The sequence below is a fragment of the Micromys minutus genome (genome assembly GCF_963924665.1).
Source record: "Micromys minutus genome assembly, chromosome: 21".
NCBI lineage: Eukaryota > Metazoa > Chordata > Mammalia > Rodentia > Muridae > Micromys > Micromys minutus.
The window spans coordinates 10,890,339-10,906,253 of NC_137956.1; the positions used below are offsets into that span (position 1 = coordinate 10,890,339).

The following is a 15,915-nucleotide window of genomic DNA, read 5'->3' on the forward strand; positions in this document are numbered from 1 at the left end:
CAACGGAGAAGACCAAAGAATTACAGAGTGAGTTCCATAGATCCAGAGACAGCAGGGGGAACGCTGTCCGGCACTATTCAATACTCACCAATGCCATCAGGAATCGTCTCTAGCAAGTTCTGGGAAATGACTAAGTCTGTCAGAGAAGTCAGGCCGCTGATTTCTTCCGGAAGTCTTTCTAGCCTGTTCTCAGAGACATCTAAACAGAGCAGGTTCTTCAGATTCCCTATTTCCTGCGGTAATGGCACAGAAAGAAGAGCGTGTGCTTAACGCTGGCACAGCACAGAGGAATTTGCTAGAGTTTGTTTACAACCAAGCCCCAGGCTGACATCCCAGGGAAGCTCTCCCCAATGACGGGGGAAGGGAAGGTTTTCTTTGGGAATGTGGCCCAATGGTGGGGTAGCCCCACACCCATGTGCATATGGGCAACATTGGACTCAGCGGTTCTGAATGAGAAAGGAAATAAAGAGAACACAAAGTTGGGAGGGGAGAAAGAGGGATGAGAGGAGCTGGAGGAAGGGAGCCCAGGGTAGGTATGGTCAAAATATAGTGCATATATCTGTATGAAAACTGTTTTTAAAAATCCTCAGCTCTTGGGCTTGAGAGATGGCTTGGTGATTAAGAGCAGAGGACTTGGGTTCAATCCCTAACACCCACATGCAAGTATATACCACTTGTAACCTTTTTTTAGCCTCCAGGGGCCCTGAACAAACATGACAGTCATACATGAAGGCAAAGCCACTCACACATAAAATACAGAAATGAGATAAAATAATTTAAGGTCTCATTTCTAAGAATGTTACTTTAGCATAAATATATAAATTTGTCACCCCTTTCAGATGAAAATGATAAACTATATGAATCATTGCCAGGGTGTGGGGGAGGCTTTGGGTTTAGTACACTTGATATATAGTATAGGCAAATGAGACTTCCTTACAGAAGGATCCACTGGAGTCCAATTCCTTTGTGGTTAGAATGCCCTATGTCACGTGGTCATTTACACACACCTGCACAGACACACGCTGTTCCCCTTTACTGTCAGATGGTTAGTATTTTACTACACTCCTGACATTCCACAGGATTCTCTCCCACCCAAGTGTTCCCTCCTCAAGGATTCTACACACGCTCAGTGCCATCTGAGTGTTAGTCTAAGGCTACAGCAAGTTGCTCATCTGCTTCTCTTTCTGAGCTGCAGCAGCATCTCAGAAGTAGTCTAATTAGTTTGTCAGCTCCCTTAGCCAGTAAGTGACACCACTGTAACCTCGCCAGTTCTGACAGTGACAACTCAAATTTTACATGAGTGCTTCCTTCTGGCGTCAGACGTCCCGGCCTTCCTCTGTCACTGCCCACTCACAGCCGCATCGCTGCCGAGCCAAACAGTCAAGCGGGCAGTGTGAAAGCCGTTTTAAAATAGGACCACCCACACAAAGAAAGGCAGTCAGTCTTTGAGTACTCAAGATTCAAACTCTGTAACAGAGGAAGTATGAGGAAGGAGTGTGTGTTATGCTGGGCGAGGCTTTTGTGGGGGAGGGGGATTTCTCGGTTGATCAGTCTGAAACTACACCTGCCTGCTGGACTCCACTCAGGTGACTGCCCATCTGGTTCACTTAGAACATGGGTCTCACAGACGCCAACAGTAGAGAGCCTACTAACCGTATGGCACACCAGCTCAAACTGAGTACTCCGAGGGCGCTAGGATCTCTTAATACTGCTTTTACATCAACCACCATGGGGAAAACATTGTCAAAATTACCCTGAAACGCTTGAACACGTCATTAAATGGTAGCAGAGATGTACACTGTCAGAACTGTGGCCTTTGTAATTTACAGATCTGCTGGGCTTGAAGTGAGTTACATGAGTAGTAAGACGAGAGATGTTCTGTAGAGGTGGTGGCTGTAGTTTCCAATCTCCCTGTACCATGCTGCACCATGGTGAAAGCTCAAGGCCTGTTTCTAAGTGTGCTTTTTAAACAGTGTTTCTTCTCCGTGTGATCCTCAAGAGAGACCCACAGATGCAGAGAGCACACACTGTTTACTGTTGTTGCTACTCACTTTTGGAGGCATACTGAAGTTCCCACTAACCTGAGGTAATTCAGACAGCTGATTTCCATCCAACCAGAGATCCTTCAAATGTAGGAGCGCCCCAATTGATTCTGGCTGAAACAAAAGGTCACATTACAGTAACAAGGCCCTAGACCTCCATCTTCCCTTAAAGAAGAATCATAAAATGAGAACTGGGCACCACAGCCGGGTTAGTCTTTACCTCTCTCGGAGCAACATTGTCCCTGAAACTGCCCCAAACCTAAAATGTAAACCTGTCCCTGAATGCTCAGCTCTCTAGTCATGACTCTCCCCCAAACCACACTTCTTAATGACAGTAAACTGAATTACATTTCTTCAGTGTTTGAAGCTGAAGCGTTCCCAAGCTGCACCTGAAGAAATACATCTCCAGTGACTCTTCAGCCCCATCTGTGAGCTTAAGGACAGAGAAGTAGCTCATTTCTGAGATACACACTTACCAAATTATAGATTTCATTGTTTCCTAAATCAAGTTCTTCTAGTCTCCTTAGCTGGGTAAGAGAGCTGTGGAAACAATCAACAACAAGGAAAACCCTCAGACTCAAGGCACGCAGAGTACCACACTTCCTCCCTTGGACTAGCTTCTCAAAGCATAGTTCACCCGGATGAGGCAGGAAGGACTATTCGTCCAGTCACTGCACAAAATCCCATCTTATTTTCCCCAGAGACTCACTCAGGAAGATACGTAAGAAGGTTCTCTCTCAGTTCCAGTGAAGCCAGGTTATAGAGACTAGAAATGCAGAGGAAAATGCTGTTAAGAAAATGCCTTAGATATTCCCCACTCTTCCTCCCCGTCCACATCTCCGCATGCTGCTGCTTTTATTAAAACCTTTCTGGTTACTCCTCAGGATGAAAATATTTACCACTACCACCCAACGCAATCTTTACTTCTCAAATTTCCATACAATGGCATTAATAAAAGTATAGTGTTTTAACCCACAAACCCCTTACACATTTGACACGTGGAAATAACTTACCAGCCACTAAAGGCGACCACTCCCTGAACTAAGCCAGAAGCCAACCATGAGCCTCTCAGCTTCACAATGTTAAAAATGTGCTGTCATAAGAACATTCCATCTCAAGGGGCTAGGGGCTCTTCCCGTTATCAGTGAATGATCATGCATACCGTAAAACAGAGTGTCTTTGTCTGCTGAGATGGCTCAGTGCATGAAGGTACTTGCCACCAAGCTTGGCATCAGTTCACCCTGCCTTTCCCCCACCCCCATCCCCCAGGATCTGCTAGTGGAAAGAGAGAACCAATTCCTGCAAATGTTTTCTGACCTTCACTGTGGCACGCTGTATGGGACTGGGCTGGTGCTGCTGTGTGTTCAAATGCTAAGCACTGGCCCAACATCTGTTTGTACCTAACGAGATCCTCATGTAGACCAAATGATGCTATCTATGTAAACCTGTCTCCCAAGTTACCCCTGCTTCCGAATCGGATGCCTACAGCCTGGGCGGGCAGAAGATATGGGATAGAGCAAAGGTGTCCCAGCTTGGAGTCTCAGGCAGGACCCACGAGGAGAGCAAGGAGAGTGAAGAGGATAAAAAGGAAATGGCTATGGGGCAGGTGTAGCGTGAGGGCATGATCCTGAAGGGCTGGCCTGGGGAGTAGGAGCAACTCAGGTGGAACATGAAAAGCATTATCTCGGGGGTCACTACAGGAAAGTAGACAAAATAGCACAGAGGGTTGATATGTGCTCAGCTCTAGATGTTTACGTTTATTATAAATCTAAAGACTCCGTGTCTTTTTTTTTTTGAGAAGTATACGGTCTAAGTAAAGTAGAAACCCCTAATACTCTGAGAGATAAAGGCAACAAGGGTGTGTAGCCAATCCCCAGAATAATAACCACAACAGCATGCCCCCAGCCAAAAAGCTGTAATAGATTTTATTATTTAATATTATTAATAGCTGTAATAATATTCCTAATATTAGGCGGCTCCGGCCATACGGCTGACTGGATACAGTGGCTATGACACTGCTCTCCTCTTTACCAAACCCCAGAACGTGCTCTTTGCAGCAAGACATGTGCCTTTCACACATAAGAGAGCCGATCACGACACTATGGAACAGGCAGGCCCTCTCCCCTGACAAGGATTACCTGTGACAGTCAGGACCTCACCAGCACAAGCCCCACATAATGAGCCAACTCAGTGCTACGTGGTGCAGAGTCCACAGAGTGACCAACCTTCATCTCACAGGTACCTAGGCTCCAGACAAACCCCAAGCAAGTCTGCTAATGTCGCTTTGGCAGCATCTAGAGTTGGGGGGATTTTATTTCTCAGCATACAGGAGTCAGAAGGCACTTCAACACTAATCTGCCTTAATCCTTTACTATCTTTCCATCAGCAAACAAAACTAGAACCGCGTGGGCTAAAAGGCTGTTTTGCAACACCAGAAGGCATAGATATGATAAACATACTGATACGGACATGCATTTGGACATACATAAATTCTCAGTTTTCCAAAATCATTTTAAACTATGCTACAGACTGTTTAGATTCTGTATCCCGTCCAGTTAAAACTGAGTACGGGGCTGGAGCCGGGACTAAGCAGTGAAGAGGGCGGCTGCTCTCCCAGGGGACCTGTGTTCGGTTCCCGGCACCCACATGCTAGTTCACAACTGTCTCTAACTCCAGTCCCAGAGGATCCAACGTTCTCTTCTGGCATTCACGGGCACTATGTGCATACAGGGCACACTCATACACATAAAAATAAAACATTTAAAACTGAATAGGACTGTTCATCAAAGGACAAAGCAAGCAGACAAAGCTGTTTCGAAGGTACACAATCCAAGAAAACCTAAATCCCTGCTTTGAATAAACAATCACGGACTTAATCCCGGGTGTTCCCGATGGAATGTTCTAGTTTTGCTCTATTTCAAAGACTGTTCATGTGGAGGTACTGTCATGGGGGGGGGGTGTGATCAGTATTGACCTGCACAATGCTAATAATGACACCTGAAAGGGAAAAGCAAAGGTTTGATTTCAGAGACATGTGTTCATGTCATTGTACCAGTGTTATCGATAAGGTGCTAAGCCCCTCTTTGTGTTCACTTAAGAGATTTTTTTTTTAAAAAAATCACTGGCTGCACTGCCATGCTATCACTTCAAAACTCACTTCTTTCATATCTATTTTGACAAACTAAGGACTGACACGAGGAGGAAAACCCTTTGCTTCAGGAAACTTCACGCGCTGCGCATCATCAAACGCACTTTAGGATTTTTTAAAACTCTTTAGATTTTTATTTTAATTACATGTTTGGGGACAGCATCAAGTCCCACATAACTGCAGCTACAGGCAGTTCTGAACTGCGTGATGCTGGTTACTGGGAACAAAACTCGGGTCCTCTGCAAGAGCGATACATGCTCGTAGCCACTGAGCCACTTCTCCAGCTCCATCCAATGCACTTGGAAGCTCTTAGTTACACAGCTTTTCAGTCTGTGCTGTAACGTGTTCCTGAAACTCTGGTCTCAGCACTTGCACATGTAACAGAGAAGGGAGCCTGGAAAGGGGGAGAGCACCTCTCAAACCGCTTCTAAGTGGATCGGTCACAACCACCTTGTGGACAATGACACAAATGGCAGACTGGGAGATCCCACGTCAGGAAGACTCAAAGCCACAGTTCACGCTGGCCCCAAGCCAGAGAATGTCCCTCACTGGACTCATCATGTACTTTAAGAGCTCACAACTAGCTGAAAGTTTCCCAGTTAAACATTAGAGCCACTAGTCATGTTTACCTAAAGCATATAAATGTATATGTATACATACATAGTTTATAAAACATATACCCAGTTTCAATGCAGTGACTCCACTTGGGATGATAATACTCCCCTCAAGAGTCATTGACTAATTAAACAACCAGTGCTAGGCATGGGGAGTCTCATTTCCAGGTGTTGGTCAGGGGAGACCAAGAACAGTCCCCAAACAGGACAGGCTAAGGCTGTTCTTTGTGGTTGCCTCCCAGAACTCAAAGGTAAACCCCTGCTGCTAAGACAGCCCTCACTTCAGCACGGGACTTGGAGAAATCCAGTTGGAACTGACCTGATCCTCCCTGTGGATTAATGCTCATGTCTGAAGGTGTATCGTTCAGCTTCCAATGGGGGAAAAATCAACCATGAGCCCTACATTGCTGTAACACCTACAAATCACATGACTGGCTGGACAAGATGTCTCCAAGGGTACAGCTGTGGCATTCATATCTTAGGGGTAACCAGCAGCTGTGTAGCTGAGCTAAGTCACTGTCAACTGGAGGGAATTCACATCTAATACTGTAAACCTTGCCAACCACTATGACTTGTGAGGGAGGACCCTAGAGGATAACCTATTACTGCCACCTTCCTTAACCATCTGTAACTGTTTACTCTTATTCGTCATCAAAGATGATGCTTTTTGCAGCCAACATGACTTCAGAACTTCACAAGTGACCAAAACACAGAAAGCAGTGGGGTACTCAACCACAACTGATACATCTACAACCCATTATACTGAATGCTCAGAACATACAATGGAAGAGGGGGCAGAAAGACTAGAAGAGCCAGATGGAGGACCAGGATGACTGCTGCAAGACAGCATCTCAACACATGACAGGGAAGCTGCATTCATTACATCTTAGCAGCATGGCATGCCAGTGCAGATGAAAAAGAATCTCAAAAGGCCCCACCCCTAGATAAATATTCAGGGATGAGAACCCACAAAATGCCCAGTATACATTGGGTGGGTGGGTGGGTGGGTGGTGGGTGGACAGATAGAGATAGACAGACAAAGAAGGGGAAGAGGGGGGGGGAGGTAGGTAGGTAGGTAGGTAGGTAGGTAGGTAGAATTTTTACGGGCTATATGTGTGTGTGCATGAGAGAGACAGAGATAGAGATAGAGATAGAGATAGAGAGAGAGAGAGAGAGAGAGAGAGAGAGAGAGAGAGAGAGAGAGAGAGAGAGAAATAAAAATGTGCTACTGAGAGGTGTTGCTGGGCCGGGGCAGGGGGACTTTAAACAAATAATGTTTTTCAGTCCATGCTCTGAGTCAGGACAGTTGAGAGAACTCAACATGCACCTACTACTTCAGTAAAGGACACTGTTGCCGACCTAAAAATCAAGCATTTTTAGTAATTTATAAACATGATAAAAGTTAGATACTGAGCATCTATAAAGTATTTTTACTGATTCTACTAGTGCTAATGATATTGGTGATTTACTTTATGATGTATTATTGTAGGTGCCTTACAGGGAAAGAAGCTGAGCAACATCTCACACAATGGGGCATGGGGGTAAGGCCAGGATTCACTGAGAGTCTACACTGCTCCAGCATTCTGGGGGTGGGGGTAAGGCCAGGATTCACTGAGAGTCTACACTGCTCCAGCATTCTGGGGGTGGGGGTAAGGCCAGGATTCACTGAGAGTCTACACTGCTCCAGCATTCTGGGGATGGGGGTAAGGCCAGGACTCACTGAGAGTCTACACTGCTCCAGCATTCTGGGGGTGTGGGTAAGGCCAGGATTCACTGAGAGTCTACACTGCTCCAGCATTCTGGGGGTGGGGGTAAGGCCAGGACTCACTGAGAGTCTACACTGCTCCAGCATTCTGGGGGTGGGGGTAAGGCCAGGATTCACTGAGAGTCTACACTGCTCCAGCATTCTGGGGGTGGGGGTAAGGCCAGGATTCACTGAGAGTCTACACTGCTCCAGCATTCTGGGGGTGGGGGTAAGGCCAGGACTCACTGAGAGTCTACACTGCTCCAGCATCCGGGGGTGGGGGTAAGGCCAGGACTCACTGAGAGTCTACACTGCTCCAGCATCCGGGGGTGGGGGTAAGGCCAGGACTCACTGAGAGTCTACACTGCTCCAGCATTCTGCTTCTCACTCTGGAGTTGGGAGTGGGCTTGGGAACTGGCAATGGATACACATGTATGTGAATATATGTATAAAAACATTATATATGATATACGTGTATCTTTTAAAATCCACACATTCGATGAAGTTTTCCTTCCATATTTATTCCCTTCTAAAGCACCATCACAATCTCCAGTCTTTTTCAAAGGGTGTGTGCCCTGTGTGTGGATAACGTGCAGCATCCTCACGCTTGATGCACGTGGAGATTAGAAGAGGGCACCGGATCCCCTGGACCTGGAGTCAGTGACGCTGTAGGCCATCCACCATGTGAGAATTGCTCCTGAACCCTCTTGCACATACTTTTTAAAAGCTGCACAGTGTCTCGCTGCCCACACGAATCTTAATTTTAAAAATCATTCCCTATTAATAAACATCTCATCTTCCAACATTGATTCTTGGCAGATTAAATGTCTGTGCGATCCTGCTGGAATGGCCTCATTGTCCTACAGGACACACCAATTTCTTCCTGCCTCCAACATGCCGGCCAGAAGCACGGGAAGCAGGGCTCTCCCTGGTGTCAGAGTTCAGAAGAGCAGAGCCGAAGTTTCTCTCAGTCAGAATGGAGGCTAACTGTATTTTTAGGATTCTACTTCAAGGGATTGAATGAATGGTTATTTTGAGAAATTGCCATTTTTTTAAAAGTGTTTTAAGTAGTCTTTTAATCTAATTTGATGACTCCAATTTTCACTGCCAAGTCATCTAGAAAACAGAATGAAAGATACTTAAACCAAACAAACAAATGGCAATATATTACAAAACCATTTATTATACATTTATATTTATATTTCGAGTAGCAATTTGAGTTGGGAAAAAAAAAAAAAAACAGAAAACAATTCTGCCGATGAAAGTACTCGACCAGTAAACCATGCCCCAAGACTCCAGAGTTAAAAATAGAAAGTCTTTACTTGTGCTTTTGAAACACTATTTTATAGCCATCCCCAGAGCTCAAAGAGGAATTATTTAATACCACAGTTTTGTCAAAGCTTTTTCTCTTCTACCACACACAGCTGAGCAGCCCAGCTCGGGCTTTGTCAGCTACGGCCCCGGGGCTCACTTAGTTCAAGTCCACTGAAATCAAGGTCACCGGCTCCAAGGGCAGCACATAGGAAATCATACCCACGTGCTCTAGCTCAGCCTGCCAGAAAACCTGCCTACCCGTTCTATTTCCACCACCACATTATCATAATGACATTTTACTGATAAGAACTGTTCAGTGACCAATGCTGTGCTGGGGACTATACTAGCATAGCACAGACATGTCTGTTATTCTGAGCAGGCTATGCTGTGAGGAGAAAATTTAATCCAAGAAGTACTGAGGCCACCTTCCTTCATATAGCAGTAATTTAACAGCAAGCAATAGGAACTGTTCATGGCAGTTACACAAGTCCACGACAGAGTAGCATACTGCCCAGTGCCGGGCCAGGCTTCCCAGGCCCCCAGCTCGCTTTGCTAAGTCCCACTGGGGTCTTGCGCCCTCCAACCTTCACTCCCCCACCCACCTCCACCCCGCACGCATCACGACGGAATGCATGTGTCTGCTTGCTCACTGGAGGCAAGTCATTTGGGTTGGTGACCTCAGGGCAATTCATCAATTATTAGATTCTTTCCAGGGTGTACTATTTTGTGTTTTTAGCACGTTTATGCACAAGCTATGCAAACATTATTACTAATTCCTAAAAACGTTACTCTCAAGAGAATCAAAGTCATTCTTGCATGGGCATGTCTTTAATTCTTTTGAGTGCATATAACTAGGAGAATTCATTAAAATTCAATCCTTCATCTTCAAACCTGTTCAACCCTTCAGCCTCTTAACAACTGCTGGTTTCTTTTCTTTATAGACTGGAGCACACTCGGCACTCATAAACAGAGTGGATGGTATGTGCCCTGTAGGGTCTGACTGTTTGTAAGTATCGTTTCAAGGCTCACTCCTGTGGCAGCATGTACTCCTGCTAAATGTCTTTGGAGTCGTTCCCTGATGGATGCAGTCACTCAAGGGTCCGAGTTTGAGTGGTTTCTACCGTGAGGGCGTTATGACGAACACTGCTATGAACTCACCAACACATTTGTGTGTGGACATGTCTTTAACTCTTTGGCACACATGGACTAGAGGAATAGCTGTGTCACATGGGAACTAGGCTCGGCTTTGAGAGAGAAGCCACCCAAATTGCTGCAACCAGGCTGCATGGCTGAACTCCTCCATCGGCGGTAGAAAAGTTTCAACTTCTCTAGACCTTCAGTGACACTTGCTGTCATGTACCCTTTAATAATCATCCTAGAGGGTGTAATGTGCAAACGAAAGCATTAAGACCGTGGGAAGGAAGAACCGATAGATGTGCTTACTGGGAGAAGTATGCAACTTAGAAACAGCATCTGCAGGGCTGACTCCACCTTGACCATCCACAGCAACTCCAACACAAGGGATACTTCTCACCGCTCTGCAGAAGACGCTAACGGTGCTTGCTCAGGGTGGCTGGTGCCAGCCGTGGGAGCAAGGGTGCTGTGGTGAGAGCGCATAAGCTCGGGTAGCCTGTGCCTCGCTGCAGCTGCCAACAGCACCTTACCCGTCCCCTACTTCCCTTCGCCGCACCGGCGCTAACACAGCTGCTCCCACTACACATGGAATTAGCTCTAAGCTTTCTGGCAACAAAGGCAGAGAATAAACGTCAGAACTGTTACTAAAAGGAGAAAAGCTTCCCATTCTTTGGCAGATATTTTTCCCTAAAAATACTCCCCTTTCTCCTTAATAGCTCCTTAGATCAGAAAAATGAAGCCGCACTAATAGACAATACTCAATCTCCATAGGAAGCTGCACTTTTCATAGTTAGTCATCATGGCCACTCTTGATGGCAGCTGAGTCCAGGGAATTGCATCAGGGCAGGCTAAGAGCCTAACATGCCTAGCTGTGCTGAAGGGGTGAATCCTGTGTGTTCACTGCAGGTGAAAAGGAGTGACACCCAAGGGCCCTGCTGTTAATACAGTCTCACGGATACAGGTACAGGCGCTCATTATGGACACACAGTTGAACACCCAACACCTTTTCTGTACACAGAACGGAGGTGATACAGTACAGTGACTGCTCTGTAACCTGTGGGTCTGCACCTGAACTCACTTCTCCCACTCAGTACACAAGGTGTGGCCACACAGGAGGCTTCCGACCTGCACATGGAGAATATCCTTCAGCCCGTCTGGAAAGAGAGGGCACTGGATGGATTTTAAGATACATTTGTATGAAAGGTTTTGGGGTTCTCTGCTTGGTCCATGCACAGATACAAAGGTTCACGGATGTCTGAAACTCGGTCCCCAGGTTTAACTAGAAAAATGTCTGTGGTGGACTCTTCAAAACTAAAGTTGACCGGACACAAAGATCAGCAGAGACCACACAAGTACTGGCTCTCGTTTCTCAGAGTGAGTGGGAAGACTTCGGTGGAATTCGTTGGAAGCCCAGAAAAACAGGCCTCAAGAATCGTTACCACACAGCTTAGGAGTAGCCTTCTGTAATAAAAGGGTGCTCCCCACACACCTACAATACACCTTTACAGTCCTTACATTTATTATTTTAAATACATTACATTCATGTTAAAAATATGACAGGTCTTATTTTGTAGCCCCAGACGCCCTGAAGCTCACTCTGTATTCCGAGCTGGCTCCAGTCTTCTGCTTCTGGGATTAAAGGTGTGCACCACCACACTCAGCTAACATCTTATCAGAAATACCACCGTCTCCAGCGTGTGCTCCTACAATACCGCCACCGTCCTCCCAAGGGCACTAGGCCACTAGTGCTGATTATCTCTAAGCACACGCAGCACAGGCTGTGTCAAACATGCTGCTTCACATTTGGTGGCAAAACAACAGGCTGGGAGTTCCTCTCACTTCCTGACTGTAAGATTACAGAGGACACACGGAAAAGGTGGGCGCGGGCATCATGTTTTGGGGCACTGTATAAGCGTATCCTTGTGCTACTCAATGTTTACTTCTCTGTCCTCATGTCTTGTTTCAGTCCTGACATGGCACTGTGGTGCTTATGTCATGAATCTCCTGTCTCACGTTAGTGTAAATAACTCTTAATGTTTACTTCTTGCCCTGTCAATAAATACTGATAAATGGCTGGGCAGAAGAGAGAATAGGGCGGGACTTCCATCAGCCAGGGGAAGGAGGGGGAGGGAGATTGAAGTCGGTCACTAGGAGTTAAGGGGAAAGGTTCCCAGAGCTCAGCTGGAGAATGGAAGGCCACAAATGCACCTATGGTTGGGATCTTGGATGGGAGGTAGCCGATTAGCTTAGGGGGTTAAGATAGATCATTAGACTGCCCAGGTATGAAGGTGAAGCTTGAAAATCAATCTTTGTCTCTCTGTGCTGCTGCTGAGAACTGGGTAGAATAAAGAAATACAGCCACACTATTCATTTACTACGTTTCTATCAGAAATGACATTTACAGATGCGCATCTGTTAAGTCACCATGCCAAGTTTTACACTTTCGCCTACTATAGAAAGGTCTTTCTTAAGGTCCTACCGATAAACTGCCATATTCCCTGCCCTTTTTTCTTTCTTTTTTAAAGAGTTTGAGTGTGGTATTTTTTATCTGCTCTTATTTCTTCTCTGGGGAACCCTCTTTTCTATTAGGATGCATGGCCTATTTTTTCGTTGGGTCATTTTCCTGACTCTGCTGTTGGAGTTCTTAGTATATTCTCGATACTGATTTTCCATCAGCCACCACAGTTTCTCTCCCACTCTGAGCTTCCTCTACACACAGCTGATTATTTCCTTTGCTGTACATGTACCTTATAATTTAAATTCCAGAGCAAATGGGAGTCCAGAAATCAGTTTCCAGAGCCCATATCAAGCAGTTCTGGGGAGCCCAACACCCTCTTGTTGGCCTCTGTGAGCACTCAACAAAGTACATGGCATAGACAGCCATAGGCACATACATATAAAACACTTTAAAGCAAATCAGACTCTTACAAATAAAAGGTAGCAGCACAGTTTATAACCATTAAGATTTGGGGACACCCGGGCACTGGTGAAATGGCTCAGTGTGTCAATGCATGCTTGCTAAGCAAGAATGGGAATCCGGATCCCAGAATTTATGTAGAAAGCTGGGTGTGGCCAAAGGTATGCCTGTAACCCAGGAGCTGTGACGGGTGGAGATGGGAATCAGTGATTGACAGGGCAGAGCACCACTGCCCACAGCCCACTGCCCTCCTCACACATACAGCTTACACCGGGGGGGGGGGGGGGGGGAGCCCAGACGGCCAATAAATTATGAGACACAGGACACTCAAGCACGAGGCTGACTTTGGGTTTTCTTGAAGGTGACAACCAATGACCCCTTGCCGTCTAAAAGCTGTGAAGGTGAAGTATGAGGCAGATAAACTTCCTGTTAGCCCTGGCACTCACAAACGTCTGCAAAAACTTACTTTCCAATATTCTCTGGCAGAGACTGCAGCGAGATGTCATTTACAGAAAGACATGTTAAGTTCTGTAGTTCAGGAAAGCTCTCAGGCAACCTAAAACAACAAACACATTAACTTAAGAAGTGAAGCAGCGTGAACCAAGTACAGACACAGTCGCCTTCTACTGTGGAATATTTGCCTCATCTTCAAACGCGTACCACACCTATAAGCAGGAGTAAACAGCTCTGTCCACTTTCTCTGGACAGGCCATGTAGATGGTTACAGATGGCGGCAAAAAAAAAAAAAAAAAAAAAAAAAATCCCAAAAGCAGGTTGATGTGCAAGGTTTAACACAGTGGGGGCTCTGGAGGGCTGAGTGCTCTGAAAGATGCTGCCTCAGGAGACAAAACTGATGAGGATTCGGCTGGGTGTGACGGCATGTTCCTTTAATCCAGCATTCACGGGCAGAAGCAGGTAGATTCTGTGAGTTCCAGGCCAGACACAGCTGCACAGTGAGATCACATCTCAGACAAAAAAAAAAAAAAAAAAAAAAAAAAAGGAGAAGAAAATCCTAAGAAACAAACCAAAACCAAAGCCTCTGAGGAGAAAAACACTACACTGCACTGATTAAAAATGTGGAGACAGTTTAGCTGGCTGGTGGGGTTTAAGCCACAGGGCGGCTCCTGATGCCCATTCAAGAGCAAAGGACCACTCTGCACAGATGGGCTGTCAGCCAGCAGCTGCCTACGTTCTTTGTAAATTCAAGGTGTCACCCGTTAATGTAATTTTATCTCTCACTGCATAGTGGTCTCGAATGCACTTTAATATGTCTCAAACTGCACAAAATACTAAAAATTCAATATAAAAATCATTATTTAAATTTACAAAGAAATTTTAGTTTTAATATTCCTACAGTTACTTGTATTTTGGGGGAAATCATGACTAAAGATGAAAAGATCTCATCACATCTAAAATGAGCTGCAACACACACATACACACACACACACACACACACACACACAAGCTTCCAGCACAGACAGACCTCTGGCTTTAGTAATGAGCTCTTCACCATTATACTTGTCTTTTCTTTTAACAGATTCATTTGCATAAAGAATAAATCCTGCATTAGCGTTTGACATTTAATATGGGTCCATTTCATAATTCAAAACCAAACCCAGGTATCCAAGAACAAGGCATCAACAGGAATGTTTTAAGTTGTTAGGAACAGCTTTCTGAAGATTATCACTTACAACTCAAAAGACAGAACTTATTTGGTCTGTCTTTGAGTTTTTGTCTTTGAGTGTATATCCATCCCTTTATCTCAAAAGCAGCTAAAGTGTTCTTAAATCAAGTAAAACACATTAGCCAGCTGGTCCACCTTCCTGCCAGCTGCTATGTAAGAGTGGCTGCGGTGAGTGGGGCATGGGAGGGGGGAGGGGAGAGGAGGGGGAGGGGAGGGGGAAGAGGGAAGATGGGGAGGGGCTCCAAAGCTCCCTCTGATTAGCTGCACTGTCTGGAGGTCTGTACACCTAGTTGAGGTTCAGTGTCCTCAGCCATAAACTAAGTGGGCCCTGTAATTACCAAGTTACCTTCAGCTCACAGACAACATCTTAATTCTTAATTAACATCAGGACACCTGACAAACTGAAACGGCTTATCTCTAAGAGTCCTGCACACCCGGCCAGGATAAGAACAGGAATAAGCTGGTGTGTTCTGGCTGTGGCAGACAACTATGGAGGCAACAGTTGGCAGACATTAGAAAGAGAAGAGCAGAAGATGAGGTGACTCAGGTGCCTGAGCAGCTAGGTCTCAGCCGCAGAGGAGCACTCCCAGCCCGCCCGTAAGCACTGCCATAGAGTTTGCTCAGCTCAGCAAACACTTCCTCCAAGAATTACAGTTGGGCTGTAGATACAATAATAAATGAGAGAGAAGTGCAAGTCACTTCCTCGTTTCTGAGGGGGTCTTTTCAGAGGGATAACTTCAATCTCAAGTGCTATGAGAACACACCAACAGTGCTGTGAAGGGGGGGGGGGGCATTGGGAAGTGAGGGAAAAGCTTTCTGAAGATCTGAAGGGCAGTGGAGGGGTCAGAACTGTCAGGACCAAAGTGGGTGAGGACAATCAGGGTAGACACTGTCCAAGCACACAGAGCCGGGGAGGCTCTCAAAGCCATGGGGGAGCACTGAGTTTTGAGACAAGGGAGGAGCGTCTGAAGGGAAGTAGGAAGGACATAAAGCTTGAGGACAGGAACGAGTTAAGAAAGGCATTCGGCTTTCCACCAGAATAGTTTCTTGTTTTTAAGTTATAAACGATAAGAGAGAAAGCAGAAACACTGAAAACGTATGTAAGTCTTAGCCATGATATGGGCCTAACAAAATTAAATAGGGAATTGTTCCATACTCAAGGGCTCTCAATTTAGAAATGAAGGAGATAAATCCAGTTCAGTTTCAAAGAAGGGAACAGCTATGCATGGAGCCATGAGAAATCCTACAAACGGTCCAGAGAATCCTCTAGGAGACACACCTAAGAGCTGTCTCTTCAGCGCCTACGGGCACCAATTTA

General features: G+C 45.7%; 1 protein-coding gene across 1 annotated transcript in view; it reads right to left on the reverse strand.

Annotated features, from left to right (window-relative positions):
* Window positions 1-15,915, reverse strand: part of LRRC1 (leucine rich repeat containing 1) — a gene marked incomplete at both ends in the record, with an annotated part of 106,571 nt that overhangs the window by 23,675 nt on the left and 66,981 nt on the right. The window contains 5 exons of the mRNA XM_080934020.1: window positions 89-233; window positions 2,082-2,156; window positions 2,519-2,582; window positions 2,752-2,808; window positions 13,380-13,469. Coding sequence (XP_080790146.1) covers window positions 89-233; window positions 2,082-2,156; window positions 2,519-2,582; window positions 2,752-2,808; window positions 13,380-13,469 — 431 coding nt within the window. The remainder of the gene's footprint in view (window positions 1-88; window positions 234-2,081; window positions 2,157-2,518; window positions 2,583-2,751; window positions 2,809-13,379; window positions 13,470-15,915) is intronic.